This window comes from Parasteatoda tepidariorum, chromosome 10 (genome assembly GCF_043381705.1).
Source record: "Parasteatoda tepidariorum isolate YZ-2023 chromosome 10, CAS_Ptep_4.0, whole genome shotgun sequence".
Lineage (NCBI taxonomy): Eukaryota > Metazoa > Arthropoda > Arachnida > Araneae > Theridiidae > Parasteatoda > Parasteatoda tepidariorum.
Window position 1 is genome coordinate 1887238 of NC_092213.1, and position 26805 is coordinate 1914042.

At 29.8% G+C, this 26805-nt stretch overlaps 2 protein-coding genes across 3 annotated transcripts in view; one reads left to right on the forward strand and one right to left on the reverse strand.

Moving 5' to 3' along the window:
* LOC107456880 (acid-sensing ion channel 1A) overlaps positions 1–6824 on the forward strand; it is a 37492-nt gene extending 30668 nt beyond the window's left edge. Inside the window, exons 13-15 of one of the 2 annotated variants that reach the window (XM_071186166.1) lie at positions 4048–4123; positions 5409–5677; positions 5760–6824. In XM_071186166.1, coding sequence (XP_071042267.1) covers positions 4048–4123; positions 5409–5657 — 325 coding nt within the window. In that variant the 3' untranslated portion in view covers positions 5658–5677; positions 5760–6824. Of the gene's footprint in view, positions 1–4047; positions 4124–5408 lie in introns of both variants that reach the window. The other variant, XM_043047284.2, reaches the window with a different exon arrangement.
* Positions 6825–12581: 5757 nt separating this feature from the next.
* Positions 12582–26805, reverse strand: part of LOC107456876 (testis-expressed protein 2) — a 29393-nt gene continuing 15169 nt past the window's right edge. Inside the window, exons 6-8 of the mRNA XM_016074846.4 lie at positions 25424–25642; positions 20931–21051; positions 12582–19792 (exon numbers count right to left, since the gene is read on the reverse strand). Of these exons, the coding sequence (XP_015930332.2) occupies positions 19715–19792; positions 20931–21051; positions 25424–25642 (418 nt within the window). The 3' untranslated portion in view covers positions 12582–19714. The remainder of the gene's footprint in view (positions 19793–20930; positions 21052–25423; positions 25643–26805) is intronic.

The window sequence follows — 26805 nt, forward strand, 5'->3', positions numbered from 1 at the left end:
ATATACTGTGCATAATTTTTAGGGTATGAAATAGCTAATGGTGTAGTAACTCCTGATAACAACAACATTGAAGCAATTAAAAACTTGAAACCTCCAACTAATGTTAAATCTCTTCAACGATTTTTAGGTTCAATAAATGTGTATAATAAATTTATAAATAATTATGCTAAAATTAGAGCACCTTTAAATAATCTCTTAAAGAAAAATACAACCTGGTGTTGGACTCCCAAATGTCAAGAAGCATTCGAAATTTTAAAGAATGCTTTAGTTTGTAAACCAATTTTGAAAATATTTAACCCTAAATTACCATGTCATATTTTTGTTGATGCAAGTCAAAGTGGTGTTGGAGCAATTTTGAAACAGCCAGATGTTTCAGGTGTCTTACATCCAATAGCATTCCATTCTCGTTCTCTTAGAGACTATGAGAAAAATTATGCAATCACAGAACTGGAATGTCTTGCTATTGTTGATGCATTAAACAAATTTTATCATTATTTATTTGGAAATAAATTTACCATACATACAGATCATGCGGCTTTAGTTCGGTTAAAAAATGTTAAAAATCTGAAAGGTAGATTGTTCCGCTGGTCTTTACTATTAAGTAGTATGTATGCTTATGATATAAAATACACAAAAGGCACCTTGAACTTTGAAGCTGACATGTTATCCCGAGATATTCCTGACAATATTGAACACAATAGTGATATTGATTTAAATAATGTAAGCCATTCTTCACATCTTTCGCAATTAGACGATATTCGCGAAGCCCAACAAAATGATCATTTAACTGGAAATTTTATTGAAATAGATAATGTTTTGTGTTTACGGAAAAAGGGTTTTACCAAAATTGTTGTTCCATTTTCTTTACTGCATAAATTACTTAAAATTACTCATAAAAAATTTGGCCATAGGGGAATTCAAAAAACTATTAATTTACTTACTCCTGTTTATTATTGGGAAAATATTACTTCTGACATTACAAATTTTAATAAACACTGTCGTACTTGTCAAGTAAATAAAAAACCTAGGCAGAAAAGATTTGGATTACTTCAGGAAATGCCCCCTAGTTGACAAACATTTTGAAATAATTGCAATCGATAGTGTAGGTGGTTTTAATTATTACAATTCTACCAAAAAATATTTAACGTTAGTAATTGATCATCACACTCGATATATGTGGTCTTTTGCATCTAAATCAATAACTATGGAAACTTAAGTTAATTTTTTGCACCAAATTTTTCAAATTTGGAGCAAAAATAGAGACATTTTCGGTTAAAGTAAAAAGTAAAGTTCGGTTAAATAAAAGTTACTTTGATTTCATTAAAATCCTTTGTCTGTTTTCCTGCTCGGTCCAACTGCATCATTTTACACACATATATATACAGTGGTGGCCAAAAGTGTGGACACTTTTTGAAAGTTTCATGTTTTTCAACTTTGCTTGTAGAATATATTAATTTTCACTTAAATACAAACGTTTTTATATCAAATTGAAGGTAATTTAATGTAGAATTTAATAATAAATACAGTNTGTCTGTTTTCCTGCTCGGTCCAACTGCATCATTTTACACACACTCATATTTATATATATATATTAGAAGGAGATGACCGATAACCCCCCTCGAACATATATTAAAACTACACCACTGGTAAGAACTGTAGAGTAGAAGCCAAGAGTAAAGATTCCTGGAGAAGATTAGGGCCCACCCAGGGCTACCGAAGCACTAAAGAAGAATAATTGGCAATTACAGCATAAATTCATCAAATAGCTTTTCTTTTTTAAATTATTGAGAAAAAAACCAGTTACCTGCAGCTTGAGCAGCTATGGCTCAGTGGTTACGGCACTCAACTGCATTGTGAAGAACTGGTGTTCGATCCCCAGAGGTGGCATTAAGCCCATCCAGCGTCAGATCAATTTGTATCAGCTTGTGTGGGAAGAAAAGGCAACCTGTGCTCAGTGCTGGCCACAGTCACGTCGTTGGTCGCGAAATTGTGAAGACTTAACCACAATGACGCTTCGGGCCCACAGCTGACTGTTGCGGGAGTGCTTTGCTTTTTGAAGCTTGAATTGAAACAAAGTGTAATGCTAAACCTATAAAAACAATTCCACTTTTCGCACACCTCTTTCGAAATGGTTCGAGAAGAATATTCTAATATCGATAGTGATATTCCTCGTGTTTTCANGTTACCTGCAGCTTGAGCAGCTATGGCTCAGTGGTTACGGCACTCAACTGTCATTGTGAAGAACTGTAGAATTCAAAAATTCTACATGTTTTATTTACCTTTAACTTTTTAAATTTCTTTTATTTTTGGTAAACTTTATTATTCTTACTTGTAGAGTTCAGTTTTTTTAGGTATTTAATTTAATTTAAAATTTAGACTAATAACTTTTTCTTTTTAAAGATTTATTTAACTGTTTCTTTGAATAATAGTGAACAGGTTTGTTTTTTTTAAAACATTTGTTCAGTTAGTTTCTTTTTTAGCAGACAGGTTGCAGCATCAATCATGACTTAATTTCAGTTTATTCAGCTTAGTTGTTTTTTTCTGCTGATTTAATTTATTTCTATTACTTTTTTTTTAAAGCTTTGTTAAATTAATGAGATTTTTCACCAATATGCAAACTATTTTTATTTTTTGATTATGGTTAAATCAATGGTATTATTTTTCGAAAATTATTTCTCTTTGAGAGTTACAAAGTGTTGGCATTGGTATTTTTGTTGAAATATGTATAAAAAGGAGTGCATGCTGTGGGCTAAAAAAATTCCTTTTGCCTGATTGCTAAAGAACTGCACGTCGGAGCTCTCTTCGTTGTCGGCGTGTTAACGAGTGGAAAGAGAAGCGATGTGGAAGCCTATTGACAACGTGCCATGTGAGCACAATATGTGTAATTCGCCATATGTGGAAATGAGGATGCCCAAGACCGTGTAACCAACCTGAAATACCATCCTGTCCGTGCAGGGAGGCACGTGGTATGATTGCTTTCGCTTTTTTAATATTCCATAGAACTCCAGTTAAAATAGACTATGAACACTTAATTTCCATCTCATGTTTAACTAAATTATAAAGTCACCAGATTATGTAAATTACCAATTGCTAACCATTTGCATTTAATCATCTCTAAGAGAAATTTATACTTATAATATGTCAGCCTAAATTTTATTCACCATGCAATTTTACTCAACAATAAATGTCTTTATTCTTCCTTAATGCTTTGAGTCACTTTTGATAAAATATTGGTTTTCCTTTTTTTTCCATTGTATTTAAACATGTTTTAGGTAATGAAGAAAGGGGGGGGGTATTTTTTTTGTTTCAGCATGTGTATTTTAAAGCTTTAGGTAAGTGATTTTTTTTTATAAATAAATCTTTTTTTTGGCTCGAACCTTTTGGCAAATGTAGGTTAATTTAATATTTTTTTTTCTCTTTTGTGTACTAATGTTAATTTTGTTAAAACTATACGATCTTTATGTTTTTTAGTTGTTTTCGGCCTAAACTCTAACTAATTGTACCAAAAATTTTTACTCACGGTACAGAACTGGTGTTCGATCCCCAGAGGTGGCATTAAGCCCATCCAGCGTCAGATCGATTTGTATCAGCTTGTGTGGGAAGTAAAGGCAACGTGTGCTCAGTGCTGGCCACAGTCACGTCGTTAGTCGCGAAATTGTGAAGACTTAACCACAATGACGCATCGGGCCCACAGCTGGCTGTTGCGGGAGTGCTTTGCTTTTTGAAGCTTGAATTGAAACATAGTGTAATGCTAAACTTATAAAGACAATTCCACTTTTCGCACACCTCTTTCGAAATGGTTCGAGAAGAATATTCTAATATCGATAGTGATATTCCTCGTGTTTTCAACTATCAGTGTGCCAAATTTCATTGTAATCAAATGAATGGTAAAAGAGATAACTCGGGACCATGCAGTTGTGGCAGCCAAGTTAGAGGAAATTTAAGATTGACTGCTACTTGAATATTACTTTAAGCTAACTGATTATTAAGAAAACTTAAAATAAATGTATATGATTGTAAAACTTATTGATGATTCTTTTTCCGCAGTCGATCTCGAATCAACTTGACTGTTTCATTCACCAAGTTTCGGTTGCTTAAGACGAGCAACGATCCAAGAATGCAGGTTAGTTTCAAATTCTGTTAAATCTAACATAGGAGAATGTCCGCCAATTGAGTTGGTAACAAATAATGATCATTTGATAATCAGTTATCCTTGTAATTGTGATAACAGTGCTGGCTATTTTAGTTAACGAATACTGCGTAATTGTGTTGAAAAGAAATCATGATTACGAACAATCATATGATCTGAGATTTCAAGTAATTCCAAACCGCGAATATAATTGATTATTTACTGCGATGCTGAGATTTATATCATAAAATTATGTTTTATATCATATTGTAAAANAAAAAAAAAAAAAAAAAAAAAAAAAAAAAAAAAAAAAAAAAAAAAAAAAAACAGCATACATATTAGAGGTAGTAAATAAATAAATCAGCGAGAAAAAAAAAACGCTTTCGAAGTCAAACGAATAACTACTGAAGAAGGTGGCATAGGAAACATCAAAACTTGTTTAATTGCCGCAGGAAACAAGAGTTGACAAATGTTTATAACAGACGCCTCCAAGTTAAGGCAAAAACTTGGCTTTAATATTTTTCGTGCTCGTATAAATTACAATGCAGAATTCTATAAATATATATATAAAACAAAACCTTTAGTTTAATTGTGATTTGAAGGTGGCTATCAGAGAAGAAAAAAATTATCAATTTCAGTTTCATCGGAATCAGAATAAAACTTCTTCCATGAAACGGAATCATTCAATAAATAAAGAGTCAAATAAAACGGATATTTCTCATTAAAAGCCACTACTTTAAGTGGTTTTATTTATTTAATTTAATAATGAACGAAATATTATTTTGATCATCTTAAACTAGTTTGTAATTTTAAATGAGTAAATGTGAACGGAAACGAGTCCTTCGAGCCGTAACGATCTTAGCACGAGATCTTAAGTGAAAATCCTATAAGTTATTTAGCTGTCTTATACTTTGCACGTCACTTTCGTGCTAAGATCATATTTACCTTCATGCAAATATACTTCTAGTTATGGTCTGTCTAAGCTAAGAACTCCTCCCGCCACAAAGTCTGAGGCCGTCTGGTGCTATGGAAACAAGAATGGCGCATTTTAGGGAGGGTAGCTTCACTCTAGGACTATAACAATAGACCGAAGAAAAAGATATCCTTTCTCCCGCCGACATCACTCCGAAACAGTGACCCCGCACTCCTACTTGAAATAATCATACCTCGTTACCATAGTCACCGCCACAGGTCCAAACGAATGTCTGAAGGATTTCTTATTTTAGACAAACTATAATAACATTTCAAATAATAATAAACAACATGCGTTTGATTTCAGGATATTGAGTTCTTCAGCAACGTGGGTGGCTACCTAGGCATGTGGATCGGCATATCCTTGGTGGACGGCATCGATTTTCTTGGATGTGTCTACCTTGTGATTTATTTCCCGATTTTGCGCAGAAGGTTCAAAGAAGCTCAAAAGAAAAAGGAACTGGAAAGAAAAATGGCCAAGGACAGGCAAGCAGTCTCCTCCATTCAAATGTTCAATACTAGGGCTCTTTCAACCACATTCGCAACACGGCCATAAAGCTTTGCTATATTTGATTTGTACGTAAACAAAAGTGATGCAAGGAATCTTTTGGCCCTTTTCTCTGTTAATATTTGCCTCAATTTTTGTTGTTCTTTTTAGCCAGGAAAGAAATTTTTAACCGGTTCAGCAAGCCCTGCTTGAAAGAAGAAAAAGCACGTTTCAAAATCGGTGAGCGTCAGAAAATGAAAAGAGGATAAATAGTCCCAATAAAATAATTTTATTAATAGAACTTCAATATTTTGTAATCCTTTAAAATGCAAATGACAAGTGTTTTGAGCTTGCTACACACTCTTCATCAGCGCAATTCACAAATAATAGAAAAGATGAAAAAACAAGTGGAAATGAAGCTAATGGCAAACAAATTTGCTCACAGATAGCAAAGCAAAACGTGAAAAAATAAAGAGATTTAGATCAAGGCAAGTGAAAACAAAGTCTATAGTAGAAATCAGGAATAGTATCATAGAAAAAAGGGTTTTATACTTTGTTTTCACTCTATAATTCTTACAACTCGACAAACAACTTTAAGCTTTCTTAAACACATTTAAAGAAACAGGACATAATCTTGCTCCTCATAATATATCAAAACTATAAACATCCTGGATCTGAAATCAGATTACTGTGATAGTTAAATACTACCGCAGTGATAGTCAAAACTAAAAAAATATCAAATTAGCCGAGCATAATCATTACAAAATGTTGCCTTTTCGCAAGAGATTGAACAAGGCAGATGCAGCACAGAATTGAAATCATGAACAGAAAAACTAACATTAATATGAGTTAAACGGTGATATAGAACTCATAATAATTCTTCAAAAATATCAGATCAAAGTAATAAATAATCTGGTTTGCATGGTGCATTGAAATATTCCTGATTTTACCCCTTTCAACCTCTTACTTCGAATTTTTAAGCAGCATTGCTTTTCAAATCCTAAGATTTGTATATTTAGGTCAGCTTGAAGTTCACTTAAGTATTTTTTTTGTCTAAAATTCATTTACCTAGCTGCAGATCCTCTTCCTTTTTCAATCATGGGAAAAATTTATTTTATGAAATTTTTGTAACTTATTTAGTATAAAAACATATTGCTATTTAAATGAAAACAACAAAGTGCTTAGTTAACTGTAAATAGCTGTAAAGAGTCATTAAAAGCTATTTGTGTGTATCAATTCTTTTTTGGGAAAAAAAGAAAGGTTTTTTACAATTTCCTCCTTTGTTACACGCTTTTGGAATCCTTACCAAAAATTAAGTCAGTATGACTTATAATTTAGAGAATGACGATTATTACATGAAGTTTCCTAACTCATCTTACTAAGGGTGTGTGTACCCTTATCCGTGGTGGTTAAAGGGGCACAAAAGTCCTTGGTTAGAACTCTGCTGACAGCCAACGAACATTTCTTCCCACATGTGGTAACTTCACTTATGGGCACCCACTTTATCTTGCGAAACGACTGATAACAAGTCAGATTTTTTCGTTTAATGAAGGAAGAGTGTACTATATAACGCTTGCTAACTCAGTCGAAGTATACCCCTCTTTTATGTTGGTTACAGCATGTCACTACAAAGTGCTTAGTTCGAACCCTGTCCACAGCCAACGGATACCTCTTTCTCACCCTTTCAACATTGTTAAATACGGTCACGACTTCATTTATGGCCACGCGGCAACTTAATCTCCTGAAACGATTATGGCTGAGTCAGACGTTCATTGGAAGGTACGGCGATTACTATATAAAGTTTCCCAACTCACCCTGGGAGTGTATACCTTTTTTCACAGTGATTACAGCAATCGGTTACGATCACCCACTACTCCAGAACAGTTTTCTATTTAATTGGGGGGAAATGTCAGCATCAAACCAGAAAAGTGAAATTACAGTTTTAAAAGACAGTTTATTCAACCAGAACCTAATTTAACATTTTCTTTCAATTTCCATCAACGAAAACTGCTTTTAATGATTTCATTTTTTCTATTTCTATCCAGGGCTGCCTCGATAAAACTCCAAAAATAGTCGCTTTAGATATTAAAAAAAAATAAAAATAGTCTCCCTATCAATACCTGTGGCAAACGAATACATTTCCTGCACCCTTGAGCTCATCGATGAACGTTGGAGTGGGTCTTCGAGCTGCAATTGAGTTTCTGAAGGAGTCCCATACAAATCAGGGGGCATCGCAGACCACTTTAATCGTTGAATATCCTCCGATGAGAGGCATTCGTCCATCAACTGAGCCCTGTGTGGACAGGCATAATCCATAAAGATGAAATTTGGTCGATAAGCTCCGCGGAAAAGTCTCGCTTAGGGTGCAAGGTTCTCGTCTCTGTACCACGGATCTGAAGGTCTGCAGAGTACCTCTATCGAACATATGAAGGTCGATATACTCGTCTGCCAAGAAGTTTGCCCAGACCACCTCGCAATAATGGTCTTTTTCGACTAAGTTAGAGGTCCGATATCGACTCCGGGTTCATTCTAGATTAGAACAAATCTCGAGTCGCTTTCGAGACTGAATCACTGAAGAGAACCCGTCTCCAAACATCCTCTGTCCAAGACAGGTGTTATGCTTTGTGTCAAAGGGACTGCAGGGCTCCTGGCATACAGGTGATTTGTGTTAAGTCTTTGGGCGATTGTTATCTGTGAAATGATTGTTCCTGCATACAGGTTGTGAAACAGCAGTGTCGCTATCCCTTTTGGCATGAAGTCTGAAATAATGGTCTTGAGACGGCGTTATGGCCTTCACCAGGTCGGGGACTGTCTCTGTGAACTGTTTCATCAGAATGGACACCACTTTTCTCGTAACTCCGAGGTCCCTACAACAGGCCTGTGATTAGCTCGCCCCAAGCCTTCCAATTATCCGCCATCTTGTGACATCGTCTGGACGATGACGGCTGGCCATTGGCAATCGAAATGGGCTACAGGGGTCATAGAGCAGAACTCTCTACCTATGGAAACACTTCGTATGCTTTCATTGAACTGAAAACTATATTGAACTAAAATCTAAAAAAAAANAAAAAAAAAAAAAAAAAAAAAAAAAAAAAAAAAAAAAAAAAAAAAAAAAAAAAAAAAACGTCGTAGAAATTTTAAAGAATATTTTTGACAAGTAATTACGAAAAATATTAAGAAAGGGGGAAAATATCGTAGTACATTCATATACAACCGAGGAGAGAGAAGGGTCATACCACGAAATCGGTCTTCTCCCCAGATGGCGTATTCAAGCGTTTTGATTGGCGATCGAAATGGGCTGCAGGGGCCGTAGAGCAGAACTCTTTTCCTATGGCAACACTTCACATGTTTTCCCCATTAGCGTGTGGAAAGTCATAGAGGAAGGAAGTACGTTAGTTTCTCTCTTCATTTTCATATAGATTGAAATCTTTTAACTAGAAAAACTGTAAGGAACTGAAAACTACATTAAACATAGTTCTAAAGAAAAGTATTATGGAAATTTTAAAAAATATTCTTATTAAATAAAAAGGAAAAATATTAAGAAAAGGGAAAATATCGTAGTACATTCCTATACAACTGAAAAGAGGAGGAGAGGGAAGGGAGAAGGGCTAAAGGCATGAAACCGGTCTCTCCCCAGATGGCGTATTCGAGTGTTGCGATCGCGAATTGTAGATATTTACTTTTCACCTAACTTGTAAAATTTTAAAGTTTAGAATTTTTTACAGAATCACTCAGGCGAAATGATTGTGTTTTATTTAAATATTATTTAGAAAGAATTTTTCTAAAAGTATTTCTTTTAAAGTTTTTATCAAACTTTTGTTTTTTATTTATCTATAGTTATTGAAAGTTAAGTTGATGATTTTTAAGTTGAAATGAATGCCGCCCTGCTTTGCATATTTCAAATATTATTTCTAAAGAAATGTATAACTTAACATTAAACACCCAGGACCTTACAATTGTAAATCAAACAATCACTACATTTATTTATTAAAAAACACTCTTATGACCTGATAATAAATTGATCTAAATCTTAAATGTGAGTTTTATAACATATAATTTATTTAAACTCAGCACATACATCTAACCTCTGTTGTCGCCAATGTCTCANAAATAGATTTTTCAGGATAATAGGTCCTTGAGATAAATAAATATCGAAACATCCTAATTCGAGAAAAAATAGACTATAATCAACGTCCATTTCAATAAGCAACGAATAAATCCACGTGTTTTGCGTTATTTTGTTACAGATTTTCACTTACATAGTTAAAATCTCGATGCAAATTCCGAATTACGCATTTCAGTTAGTAATAATTTCTCAATCTACTCTATTAGCCACGATTCTACAGTGAATTCGTGTGATTTTTCCGATCTTTTTTTCTTTTCGATACCTATTAAAACGGAGTTTCACCTCGTTTTTAAAATCTAAATGTTTTAATACGATTCTATTTTGATCGGTAAACTTCGAATCGCGCAATTCACACTCAATTATTGACGATTCACCCGCAATCGCACGTGGATTTACGATCGCATTCTTGTCAGTTATTGTAACCGATTTTCATAGTTTTTTTAAGGCAACATTATCATACACGGGAATTTTCGAATAGCGCATTCAACTGTTTGGTATTTCCACGTAGTTTTTAACAATGTCGATTTCATTTTTAATGGAATATTATTGCGATCCGTAAATTCCGAATCACGCTCTTTGAATAATCAATGAATGACCCGCTAGACAATCTCGAATTTTCAATTTTTTTTAAAAATGTGACATTTTTGCGCACTCAGAAATGAAAAGCCTGATTCTTGGAGGTAAAAATCCTTTTTATGCGAGACGTGAACAAAAACAAGCGATATTTTTTTTCACGCTGTAACTGAAATTCAAAATCGAACGAAAATCGGAATTTGAGTAAAAAGAAAAAGCTGAAAACGGAGAATTCTTATCAACAAGTCGCAAATGTTGAAAAAAAAATGATAAGGGGAAAAAATGAGTTCTTTTTATTTTGATTGATTGTTAAAAAGTGTCCAGAAAAAAGGCCCTTCATAAATGGATATGGGACTTAGCATTTTAATAATTTATGGTTATGAAATGCAGTTTTTCTGTAATAAATGTCCAGATCTGGATCACTTTCAAACAATAATTTTTAAAATTTCACTTATTTAGATCTCAGAGTAACAGTTGTGCATCATTGAAATTTTTTTTATTTACAAAATCAATTATTGAAAAAGTTTTGAATATGAATAAAAAAAAAATTTCGAACTATTTTTTTTAATTTTATATTTTAGTACAAATATAATTCCGATATATCGGATACATTATCTGAAAGAAAATTTCAATATAATTAAAAAAAAATTTAAGTAACTATTAGACTGTAGTTTATAATTAGAAAATACCAAAAAATACTTGCTTGTCATTAGACTGAGAAAAAAAAATATTAAAAAGGACACTGGTATCTTATGCGCATGGAAGGGCTAATGCTAGATTAATTTTAGTCAGAAAGGAAAAATAAACATGCAGCTAGTTCTGCCTGTTCATGGACAGATAAGGGCCCAATTTGTTTTGTCTAGTGAACCTCTTATCAAAAAAGATTTTACACTAATACTTTAAAAGATTTTTTTAATCAAAATGCCATTAAAAAGCAATAAGAACCTGCTTTAAATTTTAAGCAGTGGACAGACTATGAAGAAAAAGAAAAATAACAGAAAAAACAAACTTTCTATTAATAAAGAAGTCATGTTGTTTAATAGTATAAACTGTAATTGCACATATACAATCAATTGCAAAGTAACTTAATGGTGTTTTAACACAAGTTGTTTCAAAATGTGCCAACCATAAAATTATTTCTCACATTTAAGAAAAGTATCACAGTAAATACATAGGATACACTCACATTTAGTTAACAGCTTCAGATTAAATAATATAATAATTGTATAAAATAAACTCTAATAATAATAATAATTAAGAAATATACAACCTCTAAAGAAGATATTACACCTTTATTGCACCCTAACACTAAAAATTAATAGTTCACATTCAAAATAGAAATAATAAAATTTGAAAGGAAAAACAAAAAAATAAATGTAAATTTCCAATAAAGAACCATCAAATCCCAATTACTCAAGGGTATTTTAAGGTCGAACTTTTTTTTATATAGAGGGAATCATAAATAAAGATAATTCTTTAAAGCGGGGTTAAAAGAAATAGAAACAATTCAAAAAATGCAAATGAATAAAGTTTTGAAACAAGAATTTGATTTTTTTTAAAAATACTGGAGTATAAATACACATCAAATAAGGAATGTCCAGTCAGCTATTAATAATGAAACTATTTTGGTTTTAATCTAAATTATGTAATATGAAATGTTTGAAAAAAATTTTATGAACAAAAACAAACAATGATATTTTTTATTGTTTTTGAAGTAAGAAATCTTCAAAATACAAAATTCTTTTTTAAATTTTCAAAAGTAAATGATGATTATCTTTTATAATACATTTTATTCAGCAAAAGCAAACACTTGACAGACACATAGAAAAATTTAAATATTTTTTATTTTACAAGAATTCGTTTCATTAGTGTGCTATAACTCCTCCATCAGTTATTTTAAACTAAAATATGCATATANGGTATGCAAACATAAACTAGAAAACTGCGCAATACGCACAAATGAAAACAAATAGAGTCACGCCTGTTTCGATGATAAAAAAAGCATCGAATTTTGGCACGCTTACAATTCAAGAGCAATGTGTAGTACAGGTAACGTCAAATTATTAGATTGACTTAATTTTCCGCTATTTTCTGTTAGAAAAAAATTCCACTATTTTCCGTCTTGGTTGTAAAATATTTTGGAAAATAAATATAAAGTTTAGCATGTATATATATATTGGCATGCATATATTTATAAAAATTTAAATCCAGATTTTAGACTCATATTTGCATAAACACATGAAAGTATTCATCTGTGGTAAAAAATGAAGCGTGGAATATTTAAACTTTAATGGCATGAGACTTCATTATTAAATTCGTATGAAATGTTAGAGCTAAACATGCTCAAAACTTTAATTTTATAATAAACTTAAAGTTAATGTCAAAAAGTCCACAAGTCACTGGAGTAAAGTTTATTTTATCTGCAATGGGATACCCTCAATAATTGGGAGTTCAATAATTCAACTTTCATTGGAACAACTAAAGTACAAAACATTTTTAAATACCTGAAGAACATTCATGAAACATAGGTCAGGGCTCACCAACACCCAGAATGTTTATTGAACATAACAATTTAGTTATACTGCAATAATAATAGACCAACACTGATCACCAAATAAATATTAAACCCGTAGAATGAAGAAAAATATACACAGAACCAAAACAAGGTAAATGTCATTAAATTAATTAAATGGTAGTCCAACATACTAGAAAATGAGCTAACTCCAATTATATTCTTAGATAAAAAAAAAAAAAACTTGAAAAAATGAAGATGTAACATAAAAAACTGTAAAACAAAGTCAAATTCCAGAAAGCACTACAAAATTTGACTTAAAACAACACAGAAAATCAGTTATTCTCAGAAAAAGCTCCTGATAAAGACCAATATTGCACTCATATTTCTTTTCAATTAAATTATAATTCTCTTTTTATACATCTAATTCAGATTATGTCAGTAATCGTCAATATATATTTTTTGAGAACAAAGAAAACTCTAAGATGATTCGATTTTATCTATTCTGACCAATTAATATTAAAAAACAATAGAGTAATTTAAATCATCTGAATTCAGGTGGATCCAAAGCAAAGGCGAACATATTTCTATCCCACTATGCAAATAAACTGGTATTTGATAATTTTAATCTGTTCATTTCTCTTTTAAATCTTAACTTTTTTTTTTAATGCTTGTTTTTTGTGAATAAGAAACTAATTAATTGTATTTTTGAGGTCATTCTTAAAAAGGCTTTTGAAAATGCATATTAAGGGCAATCACTAGCAGAACACCCTGTATTTAATTATATGTACTAACAAACTGTGCCAAGTTGATGTTAATTGGTTTTGAAATGCTTTACTTGAAAAGCAAATAATTTCTTACTGGTTATTTCAATGCATAAATTTTTTTAAATAAATTTAAAAGTGAAAAAACATAAAGGACATAACACATTAAGAGGACACTATACCACAAGATAAACTCTTCATGGCAAATTCTCTTTGGATGTTTCGAATGGCTATTTAGTTATGCATGCCTTGAAAAAAAAATTTCAGCATTTGAAATTTCATAGTTTACTCTCAGCTAATCTAAACTCATTTCTTTTTGGTTACTTAAAAGATTAGTTTTGAGTAAAAAGAAATATTTTTTCTTACCAAAAAGCACTTAAATTTTCTTAACAAGAGAAACAGAAAGAAGTCAAATAATAAGAATAATGACTGATTTTTATAAAGAGGGGAGAAAATAGAAAATATTCTATAGAATCAATTGGCAAACAAAATTACATAAAATATGTTGAAAGTGAGCTCTTTTTCACAGGGTTGGATATAGGGGAGAGTTGGATAAAACGGGATATCTCGCCTAGGGACCAGATTATTGCAGCTATCTAGCGGACGGCGACAGAAACTTGTTATTTGACTGTGATTATATCATTTTCAGTGCGTACCGTCTCGAGATCACTAGTTGATAGAAAGTTGTAGGTCTCAGAACTTTTTTACTCCATTTTTTTTTGCCACTCTCCACAATTACGTGCGTTGTTTTTCACATTGTACTGCCTATATATATAGGATTATAATTCAGGTGAGTATTACATTTGATGAAGCATTTATTAATGAGTATTCTCGTCTAGTCAATCTAATTTTTCTTTTACGTTTAGGCAGAAGCCATGTTTGATTTGAAAAGTGTCTGAGTCTGACAAAACGGGATACTTATGAGTTGTATAAAACGGGATAGAGTTTTTTTATATCCCGTTTTATCCACCTACTTATTTGTTGGCCTAATACTTTTACTATATTATTATTACTATATTGAAAGAAAGGTAAAAAAGGGTCGTACAAATACATTGACCACTGGATTGGCAGCAGTGAAAAAGTTGGACAGATAAGAGACAGTATTCAATGCTGAACAAGAAAAAACGAGTGAGCATGTATTGACTCTAGAAGAGAGATTATTTGGTATAATTCTAACGGGCATACGAATGCTAGCATTTGAGTTAGCTGAGAGAAACAATATTAAGCATAATTTTAACACAGGGAAGAAAATTTCCTTCCCCCCACATACAACTCATCGCCTTCAGTCCCTGGAGATCAGTTTCATGACTCCACTGAGCGAGTATTATGAACAAGAAGTTCGAAAGTGGCTGTTCAACCATCCAGGTAGGTGCAATATAATTTATGAGGTTACAAAACTGTTCAACGCAGCCTACTCACGGGCAGTCGTTGCAGAAACTACCATTAAAGGGTTTAGTAAAACTGGTATAAGTCCTTACAATCCTGACGTCTTCCCAGATCACCTGTTTGCATTGTCTGTCACCACTGATTTAACAGCAAGAACTTCCAGGCATTGAACACCAGACTGATGTGTGCAGTTTTAGGATTATTACTCTCTTGTTATCGACCTAAGCTACCCTTTTCCATCCTTCCAAAGTGTGTTGTACATGTACCTCAAGTAAAAGGACCGCTCCCAGAAAAAATGACTGATAAGAGAAAGAAGAAAACTGTAGTAATAACATCATCTCCATTTAAAAGTGAATTATAAATGGAAGAAAAAAAAGTATGATTAAACTACACGAATGAACCAAGAGAATTGAAGAAAGGATTGCTAAGAAATCCCTCTTAAGGGCACCAGGCGCATCTCGACAGTGAAAATCATGGAATAAGTGTTCATGGTTGAAAACTGATGAAATCTTTAAAAACTTATGTAGCATCAGAATTTTTGTGTACTTAATTATAAAACAACAGTTTACATAAAAATGTTAGAAGCAATAAAATCCCATAAATACAATTTTTAGAAATTTTGCTTTACAGTTTTCTGTCAATTAATTATGTTTTTAGTAAGTTTTATACAAAAAAATTAAACATTGTAAACCCTATCCCGTTTTGTCCGACCCAGGTATGCTAAAATGGGATATGTAAAAGTTTGTAAATGATTTTTTTTCCTATTTCACAGTCATTAAAATTAGTTTGAACTATGTTTTTTCTGTGCTTCAATAAGTGATGTAGCTATAAAAAAATTAATGTGTAGTAGTTCTCTTTAACAGATTTTCTGTAGTAAATAAAAACAATAATGGTATCCCGTTTTGTCCAACTTTCCCCTATATAGCATATAAAAAGAATTATAGCATATATTATGTTTATAAGATTCAAAAGAAATAAAAGTATTTATAAATTTTTCTTCTTCCAAACTATTCTTTATTCCAATATTATTTTAATAAATACAGTAGAGGAGCCAAGAGGAAGAAGGTTTTAGGTGATACTTTTGAAAGATGGCTTGTTATCAAAATATCTTATTAAGTTATATAACATTTTTGCTAAGTCCTAGAAATTTCCCACATCTCTGTGACAATTTTTGGTTGCTCTCAGTGTGGAAAAAGATTCTAAGTGCATTTGGCAACAAACAGTCGTCAAAATACCTTAGAAGTTTTTCAGCAAATTAAAAGACTTATGAGAGGGAAAATTATTATAAGTTTAGGAGAGTGATAAGTTTTACCAATTGAGATTTACATGCAAGAATTAAAAGCGAAGCTTAACCTTTATTTTTGATTGTCAATGTATATACCTTTAAGCTAATTTACTAGAATTCACACTAAAATGTCACTTTCATACGCTCCACTGTAATAACACTTTTTTTCCTTTAAATCACACACTTTTAGATTTTGATATTTTTCTGACATTTTCATAGCTTCTCAAACTGTTGCGAATTTTAAAAATTAAAAAGTTTTCTGGAAAAACTTGTTTAGTATTTAATATTGTTACTTTAAGCAGTATAAAATGAAAATTGAGATTTCAACACCTTTGAAATAGAAAATGAAATCATTGCAACTTTTATGAAAAATCTTTAAAATAAGACAACTAAAAATATATTTCAGAAACACCCTCCAACATTCATTTTATTTGGATTCCCAGTGGTAATGAACCAAAGCAGAAATATTAAAACAAAACTTAAAACACTACTAAATGATATCTTGCATTTTATACATGGTTTATTAAAATATAACAACTAAACATCATTAACTTAACAGCTGCCTATGACCATCATGCAAATTAGATTAAGCCTAAATGCAATCACCTATCACATAACTACGGTTTGCAACTCACCTTGGAATGACAAATCTTTCAAATCTAATTCTAATCTGGTTAACGTGGTGGCCATTCTTGTGCAGCAAGAAAGTGTTTTGCACCATTCTCAAGTGCCTTTCAATCTATGGGCCAAAACAGAATTCTGATGGAAAATCTTTTCCTTTTAACTTCCTTTTTTTTTTTTTTTTTTTTTTTTTTTTTTTTTTTTTTTTTTTTTTTTTTTTTTNTTTTTTTTTTTTTTTTTTTTTTTTGTACAGAGAGAGCAAGACAACTTCTGAAATAAGTTTGTAATATGTTGCAAGGAAAATATTTATATCTCAATTTTGTCCAAATAACTTATTTTTGCCCCAACCAAATTTACATGGCTAAAATGTTTCTTAAATTAAATTTATTAAAGGAAGAATAAAAATATTTACATGTAGTTTTAGTGCTATAAGGGAAAAATTCTTTTGTAGGTGATAATGAAATTCCATAACAGCTGGAGGGTACACTTTAATTATTATGAACTATTAAAAATAAACATTTGAACAACCTATTGGCTGATATATTGTTCAAAATATGATCACATTTTTTAAAAAATATAAATATTTTTTCAGAATTATTTTTTATTTATACAGATATTTTCAGCAATTAAAGTTTAAATTTTTTAGTACTTTAAAATAATTTTTACTTTTAAAACAATAAATAAAAATATCACTAAAGTATGTAATTTGCTTTGTTAGATAAAGTGAAACCGACTTTTTATATTTTTATAAAATAGATAAATTTTATTTATTTTTTGATTATAAAATATACTTTAACAGAGAAAAATTTGATAACTATTTTGGCAAAAGCATTATCAGTTGCTTTAAGGACAACAAAAAAGAAAAAAAAGTCACATCATTCATTTATCAATTACCAATAAAACACATTTGTCATCCTACCTTCATAAAAGACAAGTTTTTCTACAAAAATTTATGATTAAAAACCTCACTTTCCCATAAGAAATATAAAAAAATTTGTTCTACATTCCAATGCTAATTCATAAACCTTAATATAAATGCTTTCTCAAAGTTATTTTGTATCTTCTAATACACAGCATGATAATTACCACTGCCCTAAGTTAAATTTTTTTTCATTGTTTAAATTCTACACATTTGTAAACAAAATAGTTTCAATTATATAAATAAAAACACACCTTTTATTTCAGATATATTTTATAGATAAAGTAAGGATTAATATTTTTACTCATTAAAAATATAAGGATTTTTTAAACTTTAAATATTACTGATTGAAAAAAAGAATTTCACATGCTTAAGAATAAAAGAATATTTTCAAAATTTTTTGTAATCATCAAACTTTAATGCAAACTTCGTGTGCAAGCTTTATTTTAAGATATTTCTCGAAGTACTAAAAAAGCAAAATAATGATACATCAGAATAAGTCATTAATTCAATAATCTTAAAGTCATAATAAGGAAAAATAGAAATAGAAAAAAAAATCTCTATTATGTTTTTATTTTTTTAAAGAAGAAAGAATTTGAGAAATCATTAAAACTTATCTTTTAATCGTTAAAAAATATTTTTTCTGAACACATGTTTTTATTTTGTGTACTTATGCATGTTTGTAAACATAATGTTAAACAAGCCATTAATTTAGTTATCAGGAGGAAAAAGACAAAAATCATATCTGGTTTTTGGTATATTTAAAAAAATACTTTTTTCCAGGATGTTTTGTAATGAGCACCTTTAGTGTATATTTTTTAAATCCTTGCAAGAAAAAAATATGCATTAGGGGTTCAAAACTTTACTTTGAGAAAGGGAGATTGTAAACTGAAATTCATAAGGAAGAAAATATTAAAACTAATTTAATTGCCTGCCGTAACTTGAACTTAATAATTGCCTTTAAATTAATTTCCTTTTCATCAAGCAATCAAACAGATTTTGATGATTTCATTCTCACCTTTTTCAGTAGATTCATTAAATTTCAACAACAATTTTTTTCAAGTCTTAAATAATAACTTCAAAATTCTTATGTGTATAGTCTTTGCTACTTTAGTGAAAATTTTAAAAACAAACGTAAATTCCAGTAATTAATAGAAATCATAATATATATATATATAAAAAAAAAAATAAGTAGCATTTTTCATTTGCTAATTAAGTAATCTAACAAAAATAAGTTAACAAGAAATACTAAAAATAATACATTTAACAAAAAAATAAATTGAAGATAAAGGGGGATGATTGGTTTATGTCCATAAAAGCTGATTCTGAGAAAAATTATTTCTTAATATCATAGGAGCTATTTTTTTCCAGCATGGACCATCTTCATTGCGTAATAACTCTTGGGAAGGATCGATTTTTATCAATTTGTCAAAACTTAGTTATCCTCAAAATGCAATAGGTGATGAATAAATTTAAATTTTCAGAAAAAATGGATCTTCTCCCTTGATCTTCAATTATCAAAAAACTTTTGACATCTACATTTGTATTAATTTTAACTATTAATAGGAAACAAGATTTCAACACACCAACCATTAAAACATTTTGCACCACTCGTCAATACATATAATTTATTTAGAGTTTTCCGTTCAACACATTAAAAGCGTATATATGTTTATTACTAAGCTCATAATTTATTTTCCCGAACATTTTAGAGTAGAGTCATCTATGAATAGCAAACTTATCAAATATGCCTTTAAGTACCAAATATATATATATAATTTAAAGCTACCACTCGTTACAGTGGGTGGATTAAAGTATTCATTTTTTTATCACAAATTTAAAGCTTCTTTATCGTAACAACAGAAATAAATGGATATAAAAACATTCTTCCTTGTAAAAATCACCTTACAAAGACTAGAAAACATACAGTCCAAAACATTTTACGATTTTGGAAGGTCTAAATCAGGCTGCAAGATGGGTATGATCAAATCATCCATATTTGGCATGACAAGTAATTTCTGAAAAAGGAGAAAAAAATAAATTCATAGAAGTTATTTAAGGAAATTAAAAAAGTATTATTTACAATTTAACCATCGTTTTAAACATGATTATCAGCGCTTTTTCTTCTTGATTTCTGCACTTAATTGATTCAATACTGTAATTTTTTATCCATCCAAAATATTAATAACTTTGAGTTTTTTATTGCTTTTGACCCGTGTCCACTCAACTTATAATCTTTTAGATTCCAGTGTGTAGGTTCATCCATTTTTTTTATTTTTATAACTGTCTTTGAACAGCCAATCCAAATTTGGGTTTAGGACTACTAATGTTCAACTAGCAACCTTGTAATTTTTGAACTCGATCCAAAAGACTCCTGGATCTAGTATGGGGAGAAATTTGCCTTCGAGGACAACTTTTAGATGGAACTAACCCACATTTGCGTTACACGAAGAGGAAGACCAAGAGAATCTCCAACATTAAGTCTGATGGCAAGGCACTGTTTGGATTCAGTATATTTTCCCATAAAAAAATATTTAATCCACACAGAAAATTCTTCATCCATTTTAACAAAACTTAGAAAATCTGTTAATCAGAATGTAAAGAAATTTCGATATATATTGTTTGAAAGATGCTATTATCTAAAAATCACATGAATCGTCAACAGTGTCGCCATCTATGCGTCAGAACAGAGATTGTGGGAGATATTGATATCTTATAAATGGTTTATGTACAAATTTAGCATTTTGTACAAACATATTTTTCTAAACATTTATTTCCAATAAATATAAAATTTAATCTTAATTAAATACCCTTCCAATTGTACATAAAAAATAAATATCTATAGTTTACATTGATAGTTATTTACAAGTATTCTATAAAAATTTAATCGAATGTAAGTTGAGTCGAGCTCTCATGGAGTTGGAATTGAACATTTCAACTACCAACTCCACAGATGTGAAAAAAATTCCCTCTCTATTTTTGACAGAAGTATAAACCACTAAAATTGTAACAGTTTTTACATAAACAAAAATTTTGAAAAATACAAAGGTAAAAGAGATTACTTCATTATGCTGTGGCTTCTTACAATAAGACTGTTTCAATATAAACTATTTTCTTTAATATTTAAAGTACTATAGAATAAAAAATATATTTTACCTGAAACTCTAATACTAGCTTTCTTTCTATCCATTCTGTAATATGCGTTAAAGTGACAGCGTGATGGCCAAGCTTTGGACGAGCCACGATAGATAAATAAGGGTTAGTGCGAAATCCATACCTGTAAATAAAAGTAAATTGAACAAAAGGTAAGTATACAATGTTTTAATTTACGGCGATTATTGATAAAAATCTTTACCAATTAAACTAGGGGTGCACAACTTTTTTTGAGAAAACAGCTACGTGCACAGCAGATTGAACAACGTAGGGCTGCATGTCAAAGTATTTAGACAGACAGTAATTGTAGCTAGTAATTGTTATATAAACATCATTGATCTAGGCACTGAATACTTTTTATACGTTAACCTTGTAATATGTTTGCATAAAATTAAATACTTTTAAATGCTTAAAATTAGAAACTGCAAAACTGGTTACTTCTAAAATAAAATCAGAATCAATTTATTAGAAAGAAAAAAAATTCAGATAAATTGAACTATGGGAAAATTTAAGTTTTTTTAATCACATTACATAATACAAAATTCCATTCAAACATAAATTTTTACATTAAAAAATTTGTTCATAGAATTAAATTTAAAAAAATAAATAATCTAGTTATTAAAATAAATGCAATAATTAAATATCTTGATTTAACGAAAGTTTATAGGGTTAAAAATGAAAAAAATAAAAACAAAACCCTTTCAGCTCAAAATAAGATTCAACATTTAATAAGGAGTGAACTTAAAAACATTTATTTTAAATAAATTATAAGAGACAGGGGCTGAGAGAGGAAAGAAAACATTAATTTTGAAGGAACTATTTTCCTTAATAACAAAAAAAACTATAAAAACTACAACTCTTTATGACCAATACCTTTTTAACATGACACTTACTATTAATACATATACATATATATTTACAATTAATTAAAATTTACATTACTTTATGATACTTTTCTTGATTACATTTTTTTACAGTTATAATTAAATGTTATACAAATCATTTCCCAGCATATTATCATAAATGATATAAAATTTTCCACATGGGTAGAAAACGGTTTAAAAAATTTCTTAATGGTTATTCTGCAATTAGGCAAAATTTTTAAATAGTGCGATAATTTTATAAACTTGATCATGTGGTAGCTTTTTCAGGCCATTAAATGAAAATTTAATGATTTTGTTTAAAGGCTGGTCCTTAATTTTAAACATGCAGAATTCATTTTGGAAAACAGTTTTTCGACAGAAGTTGCAGTTGCGAGCAGTATTAAACTTAGAGCAAATAACTTAATCAGTTTGGGAATTTGCCCCAAATGGAGCTCGTCCTTTCCCGATCTTTAAATCGCATGAATACAAATACTGATGCGTTATTTTTAAATCGCTTGAATACAAATTTCTATGTGTGATTTTTAAATTGCTTGAATTAAAAATGTGACGCATGATTTTTAAATCGTGTGAATGTGAATTCGTGAGAATGAAGATATTTGTAATGATAATAACACGATAATAACATTTGTAATGATAATCACACGATTTGTGAATGAAGATAAGTGATTTTTATATAGCGAGAAGATGATTCACAATGTATGATTTTTAAAAAGCGCGAATATGAATAGCAATATATGGTTTTTAATATGAATCTCATTGTGTGATTTTTGAATTGCAAGAAGAGTAACAACATATGATTTTTTAAATGCCAAAATACGAATCGCAACTTGTGATTTTTAGATCGCGTAAATACGGATTACGATATATGTCTTTTAAATTGTGAGAAGAATCGAAACGTATGATTTTCAAAATGCGTAAAATATGAATCATGATATGTGATTTTTAAATTGTGGCAACAAAAAAGAATAGGTTGGGTATGTGTTGCTTAACGTGCTCATGAGACTAAAGAAATATGCATGTGTATTGAATTATTTTTCTACAAAAGAAACCAGGTTTAAGACAAATTTACACATCTTGTTTTTTATATTCTCTCTGAGAAGGTGTTGATTTTGCTAAGATATGTAATTACTTTTTAAGTAACAAAAAGAAATTTAAAATAGAATTGAATATCATGAGTTGTAACATTGTGTTAAAATATCAGGATATTCAAAATCTCAAGTAAAAATGCAATAATAATGGGCAAAAAAACCTTTATATATATTGAGTTGCTCTATTTATGTTAAAATTGGAACAAATAGAGCATGCAGAAAGTGATTATTTTAATGTGCAATTCAAAACTCTCGTGCCGTGAAACTAAAGTATTCAAAATACAAGGATTTTTTTGAATGGCAGGAAAAAGTGCAGTAATAACAACCTAAAAAACTATTAAAATCTCTTTATATTTACGATGAAATTGGAATACATAAAACGAGTCAAAAAGTGATGTATTTAAATGTGGGACTAAAAACTAAAGTGTCGCAATAGCGTATAAAAAATAAAGGGACTTTCAAAACCATGTAGAAATGTGTAGTAGTAATTGCCAAAATAATGTTTGATAAATAATTTGAGATAAAATTGGCACAAATAAAGTCAGTTAAAAAATTGTTATCTAAATTAGTGATTTGTCACTCGCGATTCATAATAATATTGTGCTAAAAATATCCAAATTTTAAAAACCATGTGGAATAGTGTAAAAAAATAATCAAAAGTCATTTAGATTTGCAATAAAGATTGCGCAAATAAAGCGTTTTATAACTTTCAAGACGTTAAAGCATATTTTAAAAAAATCAATATTTCAAAAACTATGTGAAAATGGGTAGCAATAATTAATGAAAAGTAATTGGATTTATGACGAAATCAGCACACACGTAGAGCGGCAAAAGTGATAACTAAAATTCATGTATCAAAATACTGTCGTATTAAAAATATTGGGATTTTCAAAAGTATGAGTAAATCCATAGCATAAACCATAAAAAAGCGATCATAAAACTACATTGATTGAGATTGGTACAGCAAAAACTTAAATGCACAATTTCAAATTTAAAAAAAAAAAACGAAAAGAATTATTATTATTATTTTTAATTTTGCTCAGGTTGTGCACCCCTAATTTAAATACCACAATCTGAAGTCAAATGTCTCCACCTCTTGGAATTCACCCCAGCAAATACAAAATTTTCTCAAGTTAAAAATATCTCGCATTGTTCTCTTCTGATATGCTATGACCTGATATGAGGTATATTCTAACTCCTCAAATAAAAATGCATTAACAAATGCTGTGTTATTCAAGTGGAATTTGCAGCTTTATGTTTTAAAAGGTATATTTTTCAAAATACTCTTGAATAAATTATCTGAAATTTTATTATTTTTCCTGAATGTAATTTGAAGTATTGTTTCTAAAAAAACCTTTATAAGTAAAGAAAATATGATGAGGGAAAATGCAAAATTAAATCGATATAACACATCAAAAATAGCATTTTAAAGCGGTATAATTTGATATTCATACCTATCTGTTTATAATTAATCGATATTTCGCAATCAATAACTATTCCACTTTCATCATTTTCATTTTTAGGGTATTACTTATATATTAGGATATATGGTAATTCATTTTTTCAAAATATTTATATTTTAAACAAGTTTTATTTTGTGATTACAGCTATCTGCAAAATGAAAACAAAAAGACCTGAAAGTCAAATTGGGAAGTTTTTTTTTAACATAGAAGCAGCAATTAAAACCGAGGGTTCTTAGCTATGATTTTGTAGTGGCTTTCATCTCACCCTTAAGCGGGATAAGGTTGTAGGAGTTAAGATTGTTATCATTGAATGTATCTTTTGAAAATATTACATCTTATTAATGTCTTAATCTCATTCTTATTGTTTCACTGATTCATCAATTCGGTCATTTATTACTTAACAGATTGATCCATTGGCTGATTAGTTTATTCAGTTGTTGCTTAGTTAATTCATATATTAACTCTTTCTATAATTTTAAAATTCTTCAATTCACAGTTCATTTTCTCATTCACCAATTTGCTTTTAAGACTTATTTAATTCAGGTACATAATATTACAAGAGTAGTACGATTTGGTTTTAAGAGGCAAAGCAAATGGCCAGAATAAAATTTCAATTTGAGTTTTTCTCAACTGTTTAAAATCAATGATCAACCAATCAATCTATTTTTTGAACACTTTCTTTCTCCCCCAACCAAAAATTTATTTTATTATATTGTTTGAATTAGTCTTGAATAAGTAAGACATACAATACCGGCCAAAAATGTATTAGGTATATTCATTTCTGAAATCATTCACTCATTATATTTTTAAGTCACATCAGTAACTAAAGTGAATAAAATAACCAATTAATTAAATCACAAATGTGATGCTATTTTTTTTCTCAAAAAGGAGTTTTTATTATCATTACAAATTGCGAGTTTGGCAGGTCCATAATAAAAACTGTGAATGGTCATAGATACTTCATATTTATTTATGCTTAAAAACAGATTTTGAAAGTTTAGGAAAACAATATTTGGATACATTAAAAACAGATAAACCTCTCAATTTATTACAACACTCACCATAATCTATCTGTTGGCATTGGAGGTATGTTTATAGCAAGAGTTCCTGCAAGCCATTGGACTTCTACAGTTAAGACTAATGGCGTATTAGAAATATCTTCCATAGCTCGTTTTATATACTTGTTTTTGGCAGCATGTTGGAAGTATGTTGATTGAGCAAATCTGTCAACAAGTCTCAGGAACTTCTTTCCTGCACTCCCGCCTACTGCTTGATTTGAACTAAAAAATACTTCAATTCAAAAATGTGAATAGATAATAAGTTAAAAAACAAAACCAATGATGTTTTTCCTCTTCTTTTTATTGTGAAAAATATAGATGGTTTTTCTCATTTTATATCCTTAATTTCGTGGCTTTATTGGGATGAAAATGAGTTAAGTAGAATTTAGTACGAAAGACTTAAAAATGAAATTTTTTTTTTTATATATACCACATCTTATAGTGTGAGTTAATGATCATTTAATTAGCAATGAAAATTGAGGAGGGAAGTACACTTAAACACTGGCAACAGAATTGAACACAGAGATTTTTTTCATACCAAAATATGACATATAACATAAAGGATTAACCTAGCACACATGAATAATTATTTTTTAAAAATACACGAACAAAGCAAGTATAAAAGTATAGAAATGGGCATGATATAGCTTCAGTACTTAGATAAAAACCTTCCTCAGAGTATGACAAATGCCAACACAAAACAGCAGTAGAAAATTAACGAGACACACATTTCATTTGTCTTTTTGTGTTTTGGCCCTGAGGAAGGTTCTTGTTGATAGAACTGAATCTTTTTACATGTTTTATTCATGAAGTTTAACTTCATCCAAACATAGCACAACATATACCCTATCCTCATTTGGATATCATAATTATTCCTCTTTTTAAACAACCAGAATATCAAGAATTCATCAGAACATTAGAAGATCAATTAGTGATCCTGAGTAAAAGCAAAAATTGAATTATGATCCCTATTATTCTATAATAAATAAATTATTTTTAAAAAGTTGAGATAAAAAAAAATTGAGTATTTTGTTTAAATTATTAAAAAAATAATTCTAGTATATAATTATCTTTAAAAATCCATTTTAAACTACACTTAAAATTTTTTTTTAAAACTAGCGTGAATTTAGGGAAAAAATTAAACAATGAATACACATCCATAATTTTGAAATTAAAATCAGGGCTTTATTTATTAGATAGACTGAATAGACTGGAAAAACACAGTATACAAATTAAAAACAGTTCTTTAGCTTAAAAGTTATAAACTTAATGATTTTCCTTTTTTTTGTTTCAATATTATTTGTGTTGCTCAAATAATTCTATTACATGTGTGCTTTTGTATTGGTATCAAAAATTAACATAAGAGAGTAGCAAAAAATAACAGA